This window comes from Phyllostomus hastatus, unplaced genomic scaffold (genome assembly GCF_019186645.2).
Source record: "Phyllostomus hastatus isolate PE091 unplaced genomic scaffold, TTU_PhHast_1.1 phas_contig_38, whole genome shotgun sequence".
Taxonomy (NCBI): Eukaryota; Metazoa; Chordata; class Mammalia; order Chiroptera; family Phyllostomidae; genus Phyllostomus; species Phyllostomus hastatus.
Genome location: NW_025333869.1, coordinates 13,336,332 through 13,354,597, shown reverse-complemented (window position 1 = coordinate 13,354,597; position 18,266 = coordinate 13,336,332). Strand labels below are relative to the sequence as shown.

Sequence of the window (18,266 nt, the reverse complement as noted above, 5' to 3'; positions counted from 1 at the left end):
CACCAATAAAAATGTAATTTATCTATGTTGGAAATTTGGCAAACACTTATTCTTCACTGTCAATCATTATTGCCTATTGAACTTTTCTGTATACACATTCCCAGGCCCCATCCCTAGAGATTCTGATTTAGCAGGTATACAGCACAATACATAAAGAACAAAATGGCCTGCATGCCAGACTTCCGGCCAAGATGAAGGCATAGGTTAGCTTACTTTGCTTCCTTGCACAACCAAAAGATGAACAACAACAAACTGAAAAATAAAAAACAACCAGAACCGACAGCAAATCAATCTGTATGGAAGTCCCACAACCAAGGAGTTAGAGAAGAAACATTTGTACAGACTGGTAGGAGGGGTGGAGATGGGCAGCCAAGTGGAGAGGACTGACAGCAAAGCAGAAGCTGATGGAGCAGGCGAGGCAGCAGTTGGTATACCAGGCAGTCCAACGTTACTGTGTGGATAGACTAGGAAGAACAAATGGGGAGTGAGACAGACTGCACAACTCAGGGTTCTGGCACAGGGAAATAAAGCCTCAAAACCTCAGACTGATAAAACCTCTGAGGGTTGAGGCAGTAGGAGAAACTCCCAGCCTCACAGGAAAGTTCCTTGGAGAAACCCACAGTATCCTAGAATGTACACAAAACCACCCACCCAGGAATCAGCACCAGGTGGGCCCAGTTTGCTTGTGGGTAGCAGTGGGAGTGACTGAAAGCCAGCAGAGAGCTGAACAAGCAGCACTGTTCCCTCTCTGACCCCTCCCCCCCATACAGCACCACAAAGCAGCCTCGTGGATTACACTGCCCTGAGAATGCCCAAGGCTTCACCCCTTACTACGTAACAAGTGTACTGAGACAAAAAAAAAATGGCCCAAATGAAAGAACAGATGAAAGCTCCAGAAAAACTATAAATAAGCACTGAAGAGGTAGTCAATCTATCAGATGTGCAGTTCAACACTGGTACTCTGGATGCTCACAGAATTGGTTGTGTGTGGTCACAAAATAGAGGAAAAAGTGAAAGGTATGAAAAGTGAAATCAAGGAAAATATACAGGGAACCAACAGTGACAGAAGGAAAACCAGGACTCAAATCAATGGTTTGGACCAAAAAGAAGAAGTAAACACTTAACCAAAACAGAATGAAGAAATAAGAATTCAAAAATATGAGGGGAGGCTTAGGAACCTCCAAGAGAACTTTAAAGATTCCAACATCTGAATCACATGGGGTATACCAGTAGGAGAAGAGGACGAGCAAAGGAATTGAAAACTTATTTGAAAAAATAATGGAGAACTTCCCCAATCTGGTGAAGGAAATAGACTTCCAGGAAGCTCAAAGAGTCCCAAAGAAGTTGGACCCAAAGAGGAGCACACCAAGGCCCATCATAAGTACATTAGCCAAGATCAAAGATAAGGAGAGAATCTTAAAAGCAGGAAGAGAAAAGGAGAGAGTTACCTACAAAGTAGTTCCCATTAAACTATCAGTTGATTTCTCAAAAGAAACTCATCAGGAAAGAAGGGCCGGGAATGAAGTATTCAAAGTCATGAAAAGAAAGGACTTAACATCTCAGATTACTCTATCCGGTAAAGCTGTCATTTAGAATGGAAGGGCAGATAAAGTGCTTTCCAGACAAGGTCAAGTTAAAGGAGTTCATCATCACCAAGCCCCTATTATATGGAATGTTAAAGGGACTTATCTAAGAAAAAGAAGATAAAAAACATGTACAGTAAAAATGAGAGCAAACTCACAATTATTAACAACCACGCCTAAAACAAAAACAAAAACAAACTAAGCAAAAACTAGAAAAGGAACAGAACCACAGAAATGGAGATCACATGGAGGGTTAGCAACAGGGGAGTGGGAGGAGGAGAGAGGGGGAAAAGATACAGAGAATAAGTAGCATAGATGGTAGGTAGAAAATAGAGAGGGGGAGGGTAAGAATAGTATGGGAAATGTAGAAGCTAGAGAACTTGTAAGTATGACACGTGGACATGAACTAAATGGGGGAATGTTGGTGGGAGAGGGTGTGCAGGGTGAAGGGGAGTGAAGGGAAATGGGACAATTGTAATAGCATAATCAATAAAATATATTTTAAAAAATCAGCAAACACAAAGTCATGCAGTTTTTCTACTTTTTTATTTCAAGAAATTTTAGTCTTGTATGTTATATTTCTGTGATTCATTTTGAGTTAATTTTGTGTAACACCTGTGCTTGGGTTAACTCTTTTACGTAAAAAGTTGACCATTGAGTGTGCGTGTATTGGGGCACTGACACCCCATGCAGTTGAAAATCTGTGTATTACTTTTGACTCCCCCAAAACTTAACTGCTAATAGCCCACTGTTGACCCAAAAGCCTTAGAGATAACACAGTTGATTAACATATATGTTATATATGTTACAGAATGTATTATTACGATAAAGTAAGCTAGAGAAAAGAAAATGTTAAAATCATAAGGAAGAGAAGATGCATTTACAGTTTTTACTGAAAAAAGTTCACATATAAGTGGACTAGTACAGTTCAAATCTTGTTCAAGGATGAACTGTAATTTTGTGTAAGAATTTCACAAAATTAGGCAAAGAGGACAACTATACTAGCATAATCAATAAAATATATGAAAAAAATTTACCTACATGCTTATGTCTCCTTTTTTAGCACTATTGTTTTGATGCAAGATATTTCCATGGTCTGGGAGATTTCCTTGAGGACAAATATGTCTGAGAAAGATTGTAGTGGTATTGTTCCTTGAAGGTTATTGACTCAGTGGGTTCCCCACGGCAGCAAGATGCTGTCTGAACAAACAAGGTGCCAAGCTGGAGTTATACTGGTTTGGTTAGTGGCTGAGTTCTTGATCATCACCCGGATATTGATATATTCTTCACTGGTTCATCTTTCTTGTGGTTGTCTGTGAATTCTTGAACCTGGCATTTCTTTTTTGTTTTTTAAATATAATTCTTATTCCCAGTTGTTTCCAACTATTCATAATTGCAGTTTTTTTCCAAGTTGGTTATTATAGAATAGTATATTTCTATAGTGGCAATAAGACATAATCAGTGACTGAGGAGATTATCCAGTATAAGATTTTTTCAGCCCTTACAGAGAATTATTTATAGTAATTAGTTATAAATAATACCAAGCAACATGTTAATGTTACATAATTTTTTCAAGAAATTTAAGAAAATGTATTTCCTTGAAAATGATACTGAGTCACAGTTCTTCTTAATTTTCCTGATCCTTCCTTTTGCACAGGGCCAAGACTTTCCTTACACCAATTTTTAAAAATTGCAATGACTATTTTTTCTTTTTTTTTTTTCACATTTTTTATTATTGTTGAAGTACAGTTGTCTTCATTTTACCCCCGCCACTCACTCCCATCCCAGCCATCCCTACTTCCCATCCTTGATCCTACCCTCTTTGGTTTTGTCCATGTGTCCTTCATGTCCATGTGTTCCTGAAAACCCTAAGAAATGAACCTGCCATTTCTTAGCTGTTTTTTCCCATTTGGGAAGGCGTAGGACTTAATATTGTCCTATTATTTTTTTTATTGTGTTTAAAGACAGAAAGTATAATGTTTTTAAACATTTTTTTATTGAGGGTATAGCTTAGATACAGTAAACTGCTGAATGTGTACCAATCTTAAGTATACAGCTTGAATTTTGCTAATACGTACTCTTGTAACCACCATATAGTCAAGTCATAGAACATTCCATCATCCTGATAGGTTACTTAGTGCTCCTTTCCCATTGGTAACCACTTCCCTCTGAGTCAGCCACTGGTTTTCTGATTTCTAACACCATAAATTAGTTTTTCCTGTTCTTAGATGTAATGTAAGATACAAAATATATATTCATGTGTCTATAATTTTTAATCAAATGTGTTTTGTGTCCAGGCTTTGCTGCATTACTTAATATTACTGTTTCTGTCTCCTTTATTCTGCTAACACCACAGCGAAAGCAAAGCAGATTTAATTGACTTGTATTTTATGTTTTCTTATAGGTGAGAGAACAGTAAAATTCTTTAGAAAATTTCTCATATTTCTTTTCCCACTCTGAAAGTTTCATTGGCTTTCTGTTTCACTCACTCATATAGTATGTTATTTATTGCCACAAATTTTCTTTTTCCTAGCTCTCTTTTTTCCTAGCTCTCTTTTTTCCTCTCCCATATTCCTTCTATAAGTGTATAGATGAAAGGGAGATTTCTAAAATCTTCTTTTCTGACCATGCTAGCATTTGGTCTGGGGTGAATTCAGGTTGACTTGCGTACCTATAGTTATTGTATTAATCTCATACTTCTGTTCTTTTCTGACAGCATGATGGAAGTGGTTCATTGCATGATGTCCAGCTATCATTACCATCTAGTCCAGAACCAGAAGATGGTGATCAAATATGTAAGGTATGTCTAGGTGGTCATACTGAATGTTTCAAAATTCTTCTTATTACCAAAATTGTAAAGTAACCAGAATTAAAACATTTACTAATAAATGTCTTAAAACCTTTAGCTTTGCTGTCTTGAGTTTAAACAAGTTTGCTTTTAACTTTTGCTACCTGGTTAAGTTTAAATGATATCCCTGTTGGGCTTTAATTTGAATTTATCAGCTGGATAATCATTTACCCAGGATACTGGCACAGGATACTTTCTATTTTAAATATCATTAAATTTTGAAAATTCTTTTTTATAATTATGAATAATAGTTTTAAAACTATGACTACCAATAAAAATTAAAATGATTAACAGATACTTCTTATATATCATATCACAACACTGAAAAACTATAGTGAAAAAGAGATTTTTTCCCCATTTAAAAATATAATTATGCAGGGACATTTTAGGGAAAGTACACTTTTTTAAACAATTCTCATCTTTAGGTCTATTTTTAGTTAACCTTTTTCTTTTTTAAGTATTTTTTACTGATTATATTACAGTTTTCCCAATTCCTCTCCCTTTATCCCCATTCCACCCTGACCCCCAACCTTCCAGCATTCCCTCCCTTAGTTCATGTCCATGGGTTTTGTACATATAAGTTCTTTGAGTCTTGTTTCCTATAACATTTTTTATCTCTTCCCATCTATTTTATGCTTACTAATTATGCTTCTTCTTCCCTGTACCTTTTCCCCCCATTCCTCCCCTCCCCCTCCCCCCTGAACTCCCTCTGTGTGATGTACATTTCTCTGATTCTGTTCTTGTTCTAGTTGTTTGCTTAGTGTTTGTTTTTGTTGTTTTTCTTTCTTTTAGATTCATTTGTTGATAGTTACAAGTTTGTTGTCATTTTATTGTTCATATTTTTGATCTTTTTATTAGATTAGTTCCATTAACATTTTATATAATAATGACTTGGTGATGATGAACTCCTTTAACTTGACCTTATCTGAGAAGCACTTTATCTGCCCTTCCATTCTAAATGATAGCTTTGCTGGATAGAGGAATCTTGGATGTAGGTCCTTGCATTTCATGACTTCAAATATTTCTTTCCAGCCCCTTCTTTCCTAGAGGGTTTCTTTTGAGAAATCAGCTGATAGCCTTATAGGAACTCCTGTGTAAGTGACTGTCTTCTTTTCTCTTGCTGCTTTTAGGATTTTCTTTGTCTTTGATCTTGGGTAACTTAATGATGATGTGCCTTGGTGTGTTCCTTTTTGTGTCCAATTTCTTTGGGACTCTCTGCGCTTCCTGGACTTCCTGGAAGTCTTGTTTCATTTGCCACATTGGGGAAGTTTTCCTTCATTGTTCAGATAAGTTTTCAATTTCTTGCTGCTGTTCTTCTCCTTCTGGCACCCATATAATTCGGATATTGGAGTGTTTCAGGTTGTCCCAGAGATTTGTAAGTCTCTCCTCGTTTTTTGAATTCTTGTTTCTTCATTCCATTCTGGTTGGATGTTTATTTTTCTCTTTTGTTTCAAATTGTTGCTTTGAGTCCTGGTTTCCTTCTTGTCACTGTGGTCCCCTGAATATTTTGCTTTATTTCATTTTGGGTATCTTTCATTTGTTTTTTCAGTTTTTGACTAAGCTCAATCAGTTCTGTGAGCATTTTGATTACCAAGTCTTTAAATTCTCCATCAGATAGGTTGTCTGTCTCCTCATCACTTAGTTCTCTTTCTGAATTTTGCTGTGTCCTTTCATTTGGGCCATATTTCTTTGTCTTGGTATACCTGATAAGTTGTAAGGGGGTGGGGCCTTAGGCATTCAATGGGGCAGGGCACCCGTCTTTGCTGCTCTGCGGTACTGCTATGGGGGAAGGGCCAGAGAGGGAACAATGCAGTTCGCCTGCTCATCTCTGGCGCACTTTCCAACGGTCGCTCACGTGAGACTGGTAGTCCACAGGCAATTCTTGAGTCTCAGTTTCGCCTTCAGCCAGCCCCACCTGCCCTGTCTGCCGCCCTGCCTCGGTTTTTCTGAGCTGGTCTGGCCCACAAGTTCCGCCACCTTACTGGTCTGGTTGTTCTGGTTAATTTTTTCTTTAATTCCTTGGTTGTCAGAGTTCCATGCAGTATGATTTTCTGGCACTTCTTGTTGTTTGTTGATTTGAGATTGGTTCCTCTCCTCCTTTTGGTTGTGCAAGGAAGCAAAGGGTTTCTACCTATGCCACCATCTTGGCTGGAACTCCCAAAACTTTTTCTTTTTTTTTTATTTTAGTCATTGTTCAAGTAGAGTTTTCTGCCTTTTATTCCCATTCCAGCCCACCCACCCATACTTCCCCACCTGCCTCCCATTCCCCCCTCTTAGTTTTTGTCCATGTGTCCTTTATATTTGTTCCTGTAAACCCTTCCCATTCTCCCCTGAAATTCCCTCTTCTCTCCCCTCTGGTCACTGTCAGCCTGTTCTCTATTTCAATGTCTTTGACTATATTTTGCTTGTTTCTTTGTTTTGTTGTTTAGGTTCCTGTTAAAGGTGAGATCATATGGTATTTGTCTTTCATTGCCTGGCTTATTTCGCTTAGCATAATGCTTTCCAGCTCCAAAACTTTTTCTTTTGCCACTTTCTTTTTCTGTCCTTACCTGAGGGAATGCTCATTGATTTTAGAGAGAAGGGAAGGGAGGCAGAAAGAGATATAAGTTGGTTGTGTTTTGTAACACATGCCCTTAACAGGAACTGAATTCTCATCCTAGGCTAATAATGTCTTGTCCAGGAATCAAACCCCTGGTCTTTTGGTTTGCAAGGTGACATCCAACCAACTGAGCCACAATTGCCAGGGCTCTTTTGCAACTACTTTTGACACATATATTTATTTCTTAAGTACCCACAAGTATTTTTAATTTATTTAAGTCCTGATTTATTCTTTATTTATTTAAGTTTTGATTTATAAAATACTTTGCTCTTACATTTTATTTTCAGTGTATGCTAGTTAATTGACAACCTCAAAATATTGGCACCTTAGAAGAAAAGTTCATTTCTCACTTATTAATTTTTAATATCTTACATACTGGCTTTAGATCAACTGGAACTCTGTTTCATATGTTTTTTTTCACTCTGAAATTAGAGCTGAAGGATCAGCCCCTACCTATCCTGGAACATAGTGTTTTTGTACCTGAGGGAAAAGAACATTGCCAGAATCACATTTGATTCTTCTTGAATGTAGCATATGTTACTTCCACAACAAACCAAGTGACGAAGCCTGCTATTAGTGGTCAGAGAAGCATAATTTTTTCACCAGATATGGAGTGACTTATTGGGAACAGGATTGTATATAAAACAATCAAACCCTAAAGAATATAGGAGAGTAGACACATCTTGTTATCTAATCATAGCTTTTCAACATGGGACCGACCTGCCCTTGTACAAATTTCTTCCCAACTTTACACTTCCACATATTGTGAATATAATAATCTAAATAGAGAGTCTGCAGAATGTCCTTTTTTTTGCCCTTTTTAAAAATTATTTTATTGTTGTTCAAGTACAGTTGTCTGCATTTATCCCCCGCCCCAGCCATACCTACCTCCCTCCCCTGCTTCCCACCCACCTTTGGTTTTGTCCATGTGTCCTGAAAACCCTTCCCCTCTGTCCCCCCAGTTATCCCCTCCCACCTCTCCTCTGGTTACTGTCATATTGTTCTTAATTTCAATGTCTCTGATTATATTTTGCTTGCTTATTTGTTTTGTTGATTAGGTTCCACTTAAAGGTGAGATCCTGTGGTATTTGTCTTTCACCACCTGGCTTATTTCACTTAAGATAATGCTTTCCAGTTCCATCCATGCTGTTGTGAAGGGTAGGAGCTCCTTTCTCTCTGCTGCATAGTATTCCATTGTGTAAATGTACCATAGTTTTTTTTAATTTTATTTTAATCATTGTTCAAGTACAGTTTTCTCCCTTTTACTCCCACAGAATGTCCTTTTTAAAAAAAGACTTTTAAGTGTACATCTGTTGACAACCACTGATTATCTTGCAAAGTTGACTGTTTTCTTTTTTTTTCCATAAGTGAGATTTTATTGGTTGTTCTGAAGATAAGTACACTGACATTTCAATTTGTACACAATTCTTAACATATGTACCAAAAATGTAAAATCATGTAGTTATGATTCTTTTTTGAAGTTATTCCAGTGACTTTCCAGCTTAAAATTTGGGGACTAATTTCCTTATCTTATTAAGGATACTCTTATGTATCAAATACCAATATCTGCAAATGCTGATACGCTGTTACATCAAAGCCTGACTAATTCACAATTTAATATATATACTACATAATTGAATTTTCAGTCTTTCACAGCACATTAACGAAGTTACTGGGAAAACTGGACTACCACAACAAGATGTTACAGAGTGCACAAAGTTCTGATGGAGGGGAGCCAAGATCAAGGAGAGGTTTTCTTTAGGAAACACTTCTACCAAAAACATGAGAATAGAAATAATTTAAAATGTTCGAGACATAGTAAATGCACAACTGACTCCAAATTGCCATTTAGTATGCTTTGTGTTATAGGATATAAAAACTACCCCCATCTATGGAATGTTTAGCCGGCACCCAAGACAATCAAAGCCTCCCATATTCAATATCCCACTATTTTCTGGTTGTACCAAAAAATAAACAACCAGCAAATGATTTCACCTCTTAAAAAAAATGATTTACACTTAAAAAAATGGGATGAGGTGGAATTCCCTCCTTCTTAAAAATGTTTCTAGAGCTACTAAAAAACTTGTATTTACAAAATAGTTGATAAAAATATTCCTCTGGATTGTACAAGAAGGGAGACAGGGACCACTGATAAGACATGATATATGATATTAATCAGACTTGGCTTCTTTTTCTCCTGCTTTATCCGAGGCTGGACTCTCCTCGTTTTTAGTTTCCGTTTTCCGCAGGTAGGTCTTCCTTAGGCTCCTGGTTAGCCACTTCGGCCTGTTTTCCCTTTGCTCCCCTTTTCCCTTTCGTTTGCACCTTTTTGTCTGCAGACTTGTCCTTTCCTGCCGCCTTTTTTGGCTTGGTTTCCACTTTTGCAGGAGCAGGTTTAGCTGACAACCTCCCAGATCTCCTCTTGGGCTCCTCCTTCGCCGCCCCCTTGCGGAGCTGACCTTCCTCTTGGGCATCGTGGCGGTGGGGCGGGCGCTGCTGGTGCCTGGGTGCTTGAGAGCAGCACTGCGCTGGGAACCTTCGCAGACCTGGACGCCTGGCTGATACTGCTGCTCCCGCGGTCCAAACTGCTGGGACCCTGCAAAGTTGACTTTTTTCTGCACTCTTTTTTTTATGAAAAGTTTTTTACATGTAAAGAGATTCTTCTTAAAGAAAAAAATTAATTCCAACTTTTTTACATCAGTATCTTCATTTTTTCCAGTGTTTATTTGTCTAAATATTTAATATTACATGAAAGACATACTGTTACACAATATTTAAATCTTGTATCTTCTAGGCAGACCATTCCTAGACTTTCTTCTTTTTTAATGTGAGATGCAGTAGCTGATAGTTTCTCTCTTCAGTACACTAGACTCTTTGACTTTCATCAGCAGATCCCCAGCTGTGTGTTCATCTCATCCAAAATGGTTTAGCAGTTCTGTGTCATTACATATTTAAGGTTTAAAATCTCCACTGGACCTGCCATGTCTTTTTATCTCAGGACAATTCCGTCTCCCATTCCGCTTATGAACTGTTCCAGACAAACTCTCTTCAAGCCCCTTTCTCAGCCACTCTCTTCAAGTTTTTCAGGTAGCCTTGTGTTCATTAAGCAAGATCTGCTACTTGCCTTTCTGCTTTCTTGACTTACCTGTAGCAATTGTCATTCTCATTCACTTTGTTCCAGCTACAGGGGAAAAGTGGCCACAGTGCTGTGTAAGATCACCCATTCTTCTTGTGTTCTTGACTCTCTCTTATGCCACTTTATGTACTTCTTCCTCATCTTCAGATTCTAAATTTCTATAACTTTTCTGTCTTAAATTCAATAAATCAAAAATAAACTTTTCCTTGACTCCCCTTAAGACTCCTTCAAGTACATGTGCAAACATGGAAAAATGAAAATAGCTACTGATTTTAACGTTGTAGACATTTGGTATGGTTTTTGTCTTAAATGCTTTTATCCCTTGGTTTTTGTGTCACTTCTTTCTGAAATCCCTCACACCTTTTTTTCTCCCATTTCATTTCTGTTCTTTGGAATGTAGATTTTTATCTTTAGCCCAGTTCCCTTGGAACCTTTTTCAGTCATGATTTCACACATGAAATACTTGATAACATGTAAAGTCTTTCTTAAATAATTGGTAATCCAGTTGCCCACTGGACATTTCCACTGTATGTCCCATCCACTACTTTTAATAATATATTTAAACTCACAAATATTTCTTTTTGGGCATATATATTCTTCCTCTCTTATTCATCTGTTCTTTTAGTGGCACAGTCATTCACCATATCATCCTAGCTAGGAAAACAGGTGTTACTCTTGACTGCTTCTCTGTGCTATTCTCTCACATGCAGTGAATCACCAAAAGCTTCCAATTTTGAGTCTTCTCCTCTGCATTCTCCCCCTTATGATCACTGTCATTAGTTAGGCTCCTACTTACCTGGAGTATTATGTCTTGATAAGAAGTTCCCTAGCCTATTTTTGTTGTTGTTGTTGTCAAATATGGCTTCCAAACAGCTCTCAAAGACATCTTGAATGCAAAATTGTCTTTCCTGGCTTAGGCCATACTTTATGCTCATGGTCCTTTATGATCTGGCCATTGCCTAGTTATTAACCACATTGCTCCCCATTACTCAGCAGAACCTTTGTGTGACTATACTGCTGCTTATAGGTCTCCAGATAAGCTGTGCTTGTCCTCACCTCTGTATTGTCATACAATACTTAAAGTTTCTTACACTAAAATCCAAAGCCTGCCACACTTCTGTACCTTCAGAACTTTTTACTCATCCTTTAAGACTCCCCTAGAGTTAACACATTCCCTCTTGTATTCTCCTTTGCTTATCTTTATGTGTAAATCCCTTAAAGCAGTGCCTGTCATAAAGTAAGTGCTATATACATGTTGCTTATTAATGTTTACTACATTGTAGTTTGATTTCATTTTTGGGTCCTTTACTCTATCAGTGGCAGAACCTAGCAGTGACTGAATGATAGCTATATATTCCATCAAGTTGCTGTACTTTCTTTCAGTTATTCCCTCGTAGGATAAGTGTAAATCTATAAACCTTCAGATTAACACCTTATTGTAAGTTTTCTCCTACTTAGCATCATTTCTTTGGCATAGATTCCTAGGAGTGGGCCAACCAAGTCAAAGACTGCAAGTATTTTTGTAATTCCTGTATATAATCATAATTTGTCCAGAAAGATCAGTTGTGGTGTTAATCACATTGAGCATTTCTCCCCCAAATTTAATACCTATAAAATAATACCTTTAAAATATATTTCTTCAACAAATTAAATAGCACATTTTGCCAGTTATGTGTGTATTTGTGAGAACTGGCTGTTTGTCTTTTGGAGCCTAAAGGATGATGTTATGTGTTTGAACAGGCTCTTACATACTTGAGATATAAACCCTTTGTTCTGTTTCCTTAGGTTTTCACCAGCTTTTAACTTTGATGTTAATTGTATAGATGCTTTAAATTTTATGTAATTAAATATATTTATTATTTTTACTAGTTTCATTTGCCACATAGCTTAAAATTATATCCTTCATGATCTACAATCTGTCTTTTTTTTAGTCTTGATTTATGCATTTTTTAATGTTAACTGGAAATCTTTTTTATATACATATAATAAATAGTCTTTTCCAATTGCAGTATACATAGCATAATTTAAAAAATCTCTTCTCCCCCATTGTTTATTTGCTATGTTAAAACTTTTGCAAAATGTCTATTTCTGATCTGTTGTTAAAGAGATTGCAATGTTTTTTTGTTTCCAGCATACCTGAAGGAGATGGCCTACTTTGCTCAGTAACAACACATTATAACTATTTGCTTACATATTTTTCTGCCTGGAAAGATGATAGTATAATTCATGTATATATTCTAATTTTCTTGTTTCCACTACTTCCTCAGTATATGTTTCTCAGGATATATAACTATATAGTAATCCTAGTTTATACTTGGGAATATAGCTGGATTCCTGCTTAATTTGACAATAGATTTCCATTTAATACTGTTAGGAATCCTCATAGATTAAGTTTACAGGGTATTTTCCCTTTGATTCAGGTAATTCTCAGAAAAGTGGCTCCTGGGAAAATATCTCCTGGTTACCTTTCAGGCACATTTATCTTTCTGCTGAATTCTGAACCAGCCATGAAATGACTGTTCCTTTAATTACACTGTTCCCTTTGCTTGTTGTGCCCTCCTCCAATTATAGGCCTCTCTTATACATTCCTTGAAATTTAGTTGGAGTTACTGTTTTGTATCTAATTTGCTCTACTATATGGCCTATGTCCCAGTTTCCTTGTATGTAAAATGGGGATAATAGTACCTACCTCGGGGATGTGGTCAGGATCAAATGCTTTGATACCTAACAGTACTTAGTTCTTGGCACCTTGTTAAGTACTCAATCAATATTAGTTGTTGCTGCTATTATTGTTCATTGTTTACATGTCAAACTCCACTAGATAATGAATTCATAGAACATTAAAATGTGTTTTGGGTTTTTTTTTTAGTTTAATAGCTGGAATTTAGTGAGATTTTTTTCTCTTGAATGAACAAATCATTGCTCATTCTTCATCATTGATTTAATGTTTCTCATTAGGGTATTTTAAATGCAGTTAAATATTTTATGTTAAATTTTTTAATGTTTCAGAGTGAAGATTTATTAAATGAAATAAAACAACTTAAAGAGGAAATAAAGAAAAAAGATGAAAAAATCCAACTATTAGAACATCAGCTTGTAAGTATTATAGTGTGTAGAGAAGACTTTTTAAAACTCAGCAATATGTATTTTTTATAAAACTATAGCCAGACTTGAAGTTTGACTTTGATTTTGGCTTTCAGAGTTGCATTATTATATTATTTTTAGATTATATGCCCTCTAAAAGTATGTGGTTTAACTTATATTTTAAACTGTAAATAGTCAAGATGAAAAGAAAATCTTTGTCCATTCATTTTCAGTGGCATATGTTTTGGGGTTTTGAAATTCACCAATTTACAATCAGTCATTTTATTGCTAAAAGATAAATGTCTTTTCTTCATGTGTTTTTAAAGAACTGAGTACTGCTGAGTTGAAAACAGGGCATTTTTCTCTCTGGTAGCAGAATGAAATTGGGTGTCCAACTTAGCTATGTGTACAACTCTGTTAGAAGAAATGTTTCTTCTCCATGGACGATGGTGAATAGAATCTTCGTAATTTTATAGTGGTTACAGTTTCAAATGTAGGACCATGTGAAAATAATATGGATGCTGTCTTGAAGTTAAACATAACTTAGTTTGTAGTGATTTAGAAAAAGCTAGAATAACAAGAACATAATGGCATAAAAATACCAATAGGCCAAGAAAAATCTTTGTTGGATGTCAAAAGCATATTACTAAAAAGTAGGTTTTCTAAATTATGGAAAACACAGATATTTGTCAAATCTTACTCTTCATATGACAGTACATAGACACAGAAAGGAAATTATTTCCAGAATTGCACTAGTCAAGATAGAATAAATAATGTGCTTGCATTAAGATAAACAGTTTATATTACTTTTATCTTCTGTATACACATCCCATATATGTTGAAAGCTAAGTCCCATTAGAGTGAACACCAGGAGACCCTAACTTGACTCTTGAATGAACAACCCGGGATTGAATTGTGTGGGTCCACTTATATGCAGTTTGTTTGTTGGTTTTGTTTTTTTTTGCAATAAACATACATAGGATTATAAATGTATATTCCATCCTTATTATTTTTAAAATAATATTTTCTGTAGCTTACTTTATTGTAGGAATATAGTATATAATACATATAACATAAAGAATGTGTTAATTGACTATGTTTTCCTTAAGGCTTCCGGTCAACAGTAGGCTATCAGTAGTTAAGTTCTTGGGGAGTCAAATGTTATGTGCAGGTTTTCAACTGTGCAGAGAATTGGCACACCTGAACCCCACATTGTTCAAGAGTCAACTATATATTGAATTATGTTTTGATGACTATCTCATTTCTTAGGAATGAGAAATATGTCTGTACTACAAGAAATGAAAAATATGTCAGTACTACAGAGATTTTTTTGTTTTAACTAGATTTTATTTTGTATATGGAAATTGGAATGATCTAGTTTCAATTTAGATAATTTTTTAATATTGGTAATTATTTTTTAACTAGAAACTTAAAATTTTATCTTGATGTAGTAATGAATCAGCTAGCATTGTTGTGAGAGGCAACATTTGGCTTCAGTGAATTTTTTTTGAAAACTCAATGCCTTTGGGTGATTTACAAGCACACATGCCCACATCATGCTGAGTGTTCAGCAGTTTTTGACCAAAAAGGAAACGATACTCATGCTCCACCTTACTGTTCACCCAGTCTTGCCCTGAGCTACTTTGTTTCCCTGGATGAAAAAAGTCCTCAAAGGGAAACGTTTTGCCAGTGTAGAAGAGGTGAAACAAAAAATGGCAGAAGCATTAAAAGGCATCAAAATCGATGAGTTCAAAAACTGTTTTGAGCAGTGGAAAAAACATCAATATAGTATTGCATCAAAAGGAGAGTACTTTGAAGGTGACTGAAGTTTAAACATGTAAGAATAAATACATGATTTTGTATAAATAAATTCTGGGGATATTTATTTGTATAAATAAATTATGATGATTTGGGTCCCCTTTCATAATATGGTTATATTCCAACTTCACACTAAGGAGAAATTCTCATTCTCAATCCTTTCATTTTTTTTTAAAAGACTTTATTTATTTTGAGAGAGAAGGGATGTGAGGGAAAGAAACATTGATTGGTTGCCTCTCACACACCCCTACTTGGGGACCTAGCCTGTAACCCAGGGTTGTACCCTGATTGGGAATCGAACCAGTGACCTTTCAATTTTCAGGTCATTGCTCAATCCACTGAGCCACACCAGCTAGGACAGTCTTTTCTTCTTTTTTCTTTTTCTTCAAATATTTGGTATTTACTTGAAAGACCAAAGTTTACACAACAGATACATTACTTTGTGTAGTATAAATGTCTAAATGAGTATGCTTTGAGTGGAATCATGGTAAGATAATTCATTTGTGAATTGAGATCTATCTTGTCAAAGGGCAGAGATCCTTCAAAGTATTACAGTCCAGTAAAGTCAGCACATCATTAAAGGAGCTTAAAAGTCCTAGACATGTGAAAAGATAGTCTTACTTGCAGAGTGGTAGTATTTAAAATGCGGTAGAAACCAGTCAAAAATGAATTTAAGAAATTGTGCTGCAGTTATTGTAGTAATCATAATAGTTTAGAGAAATACTTCAATTCTTGCAATTGTATTCTTTATATATTATATATTGTTATGTATATTTTCCATTTGTATACATAAGTACTATATATATTTATATGCATGAAATTATAGGGTAGTGCATTTTATGGATAATATAAGAGATTGCAAATGTGATTTTGACTATTCCAAATTTTAGCCTTCTGGCTGACTCTCAAACCCAGTCTCTGAATAAGATGGAAGATTACCTGATAGATCTTGATGTTTGCCGCTCTTTTTTTAACCCTCTAAAAGAGACCCTAATTTCTTTGTATATGTAGATATGTTTGAAATATTACATCAGTATAAAAATTTGCATTTTTGTTCAGGCAACTCGATGTAACTGTCACCACAAATCTAAAGAGGAAAAATGCACATATGTCGATAAATATACTCAAACACCCTGGAGAAGAATTCCTGTAAGTAGCATATACCCATAACCCCTTCTCTTGTCATTTACTATTTTGATGTTTTATTCCACCTTGTTTTTACTCTAGTCTTTAAAAAGTTTGAATCTGTAATAGCTATTAATTTCTTTTAGCAAGTTGTTTTTTTCCTTGTCTCTTAGGTGTTTATGTGCTTTCTATAGCTTTTCTTGTGTCTTATGTAAGTGAATGTGCATTTAATAGCTTTTCTGTTCTGCATATTGTAATCCGTTTTATTTGAGTGTCTAGTCTTCTCCCACTGCCTATATTTATGAGGGTATTATTTCTCCGTACTCTTAAAGAAACAGAGGTCCAAAATGCAGTCTTCCCTCTTTGGCAGCATATAACTCTTTGAAAATATATGATGTCATATGTTCTTTTTGTTGTTGTTGAAATTTTCAAATATATTTTATTATTATGATTACTCATATTTCTCAAATGTTGAGGCTGTTAGGAAGTATAAATGCATTAGGATATAGACAGTAAAGGTTATGTTTTTAGACATAGTTAAGGAATGGTTTGTTCTAAACAGAAAATAACCATGTAGTCTGCCCTTCTTTGTTGTTTTTCAAAAATGATACATCTCAGAACATGTTTAGTGCTAAAGTACACTGACAATAATTTAATCTGAGTTTTTCTAAATTTAGCTCAGGTTGTGTCTGAGCCAGAAGATCATCATATGATCATCAGTTATCATTATCCTATTGTGTAGTGCTAAGTAATGAATAGTCCTTTTTTAGACAATGCCTAATAAGCCAGCCTTGACTCTTCTTTTGCCTTATTTTATCAGTGGAATCCTAGTAACACAAATGAAATGGTTAATATAATCAACAATCCATTTTTTAAAACAGGTGTAGGCCTTTAAAGTTTATAAACTACTTATTTCTTTTCACCTGATTAGCATCTTTTGTGTGCTCTGTATGATGCTGATAATTAATTTATTCAGCAAAAGTTTGGTGAGCCTCTCCCGTCTAGTTAGGCTTCTGAAGTAGAAATGGGGATTTGTGGAAGGAAATACACAGAAAAATAAGGGGATTCCTCCATTAAGCAATTTAATAAAGGAACTGGTGATGTGATATAAAGTGTAGTAAGCTCTGTAAGGTTCAAAAGATTGGGAAAGAATGGATGGAAGAAATGAATAGTTGAAAGAATCAAGGAACATAGTGAAGAAGGTGAAGCGTGGTTGAATCATAGAAAGCAAAAGATGCCAGTAGACAGAAATGATACAGTATTTCTTTAAAGTCAAAGGATGTGGAAACTTAACTGTTTGGAAACAACTGCAAAATGAAAAACCATGCCTCTTGTTTCTAAATTGAGCTAGGGCTTTCCAGCTTTCTCCAAGTATCTTCATAGGGATGTTTGGGTCTTCTGGCATTGTTACTAAGTAAATTGGTGGTTTCATTAAGTGTGAGTAGTTCTATTTTGCCCTTCTTTGGAGAGTCTGTAACATCTCTGGCTCCCTCAACTTCACTGTTCTGGAAACTGGCTATTATTTATAAGTCTGCTCACTGGACAAAAATAAATGGTGCAAAACACATCAAGACATTCCTGAATATACTCTTGAGTTAGCTTTACTATGACCTTGGGTGAATGAAGGTCAAATTTTCAGCCTAGCACATATAACAAACTCAGACTTTAGGATTCCTTATTATCTATTTCTATAGGAATCACCTGGCTGAATACCTTTGTTTTATAGGTAAGGTAACAAAAGCCAGGCAGATTAAATGGCATATTAAAGTTTCCATAATTACCCAGTGGCTGAATTAGTACTATTAACTTCAGACTGCTGGTTTTTAGTCCAAGGTTTCTTTCCCCTAAAGCACACTGAAGAGCCTTGAAGGACAGAAAGAAGTTTTGCAGATTGAAATGGGAGATATATTCTTGGCAAAAGGAACAATACAAGTAAAGGCAGAGAGGTGGGAAGATACAGTTGGGTAATATAATTTTGGCAGGAACATAGATGTATGTTTAGAGAAATAGTTGAAGTAGTGTTAAAGTTCATTTGAAGGTAGAATATAAAATTTTATCCAGGAATTACTGAGA

At 35.7% G+C, this 18,266-nt stretch overlaps 1 protein-coding gene and 1 pseudogene across 8 annotated transcripts in view; one reads left to right on the top strand and one right to left on the bottom strand.

Annotated features, from left to right (window-relative positions):
* Window positions 1-18,266, top strand: part of CCSER2 (coiled-coil serine rich protein 2) — a 222,862-nt gene that overhangs the window by 163,426 nt on the left and 41,170 nt on the right. For all 8 annotated transcript variants that reach the window (XR_006786035.1, XM_045841932.1, XM_045841927.1 and 5 more), the window contains 3 exons: window positions 4,300-4,383; window positions 13,176-13,262; window positions 16,128-16,217. Coding sequence is in view for 7 of the 8 variants with exons in the window: in XM_045841932.1 (XP_045697888.1) it covers window positions 4,300-4,383; window positions 13,176-13,262; window positions 16,128-16,217 (261 nt within the window). In the remaining variant the exon portion in view is untranslated. Of the gene's footprint in view, window positions 1-4,299; window positions 4,384-13,175; window positions 13,263-16,127; window positions 16,218-18,266 lie in introns of those variants that run through there.
* On the bottom strand, window positions 8,814-9,504 carry LOC123820872 (annotated as a pseudogene).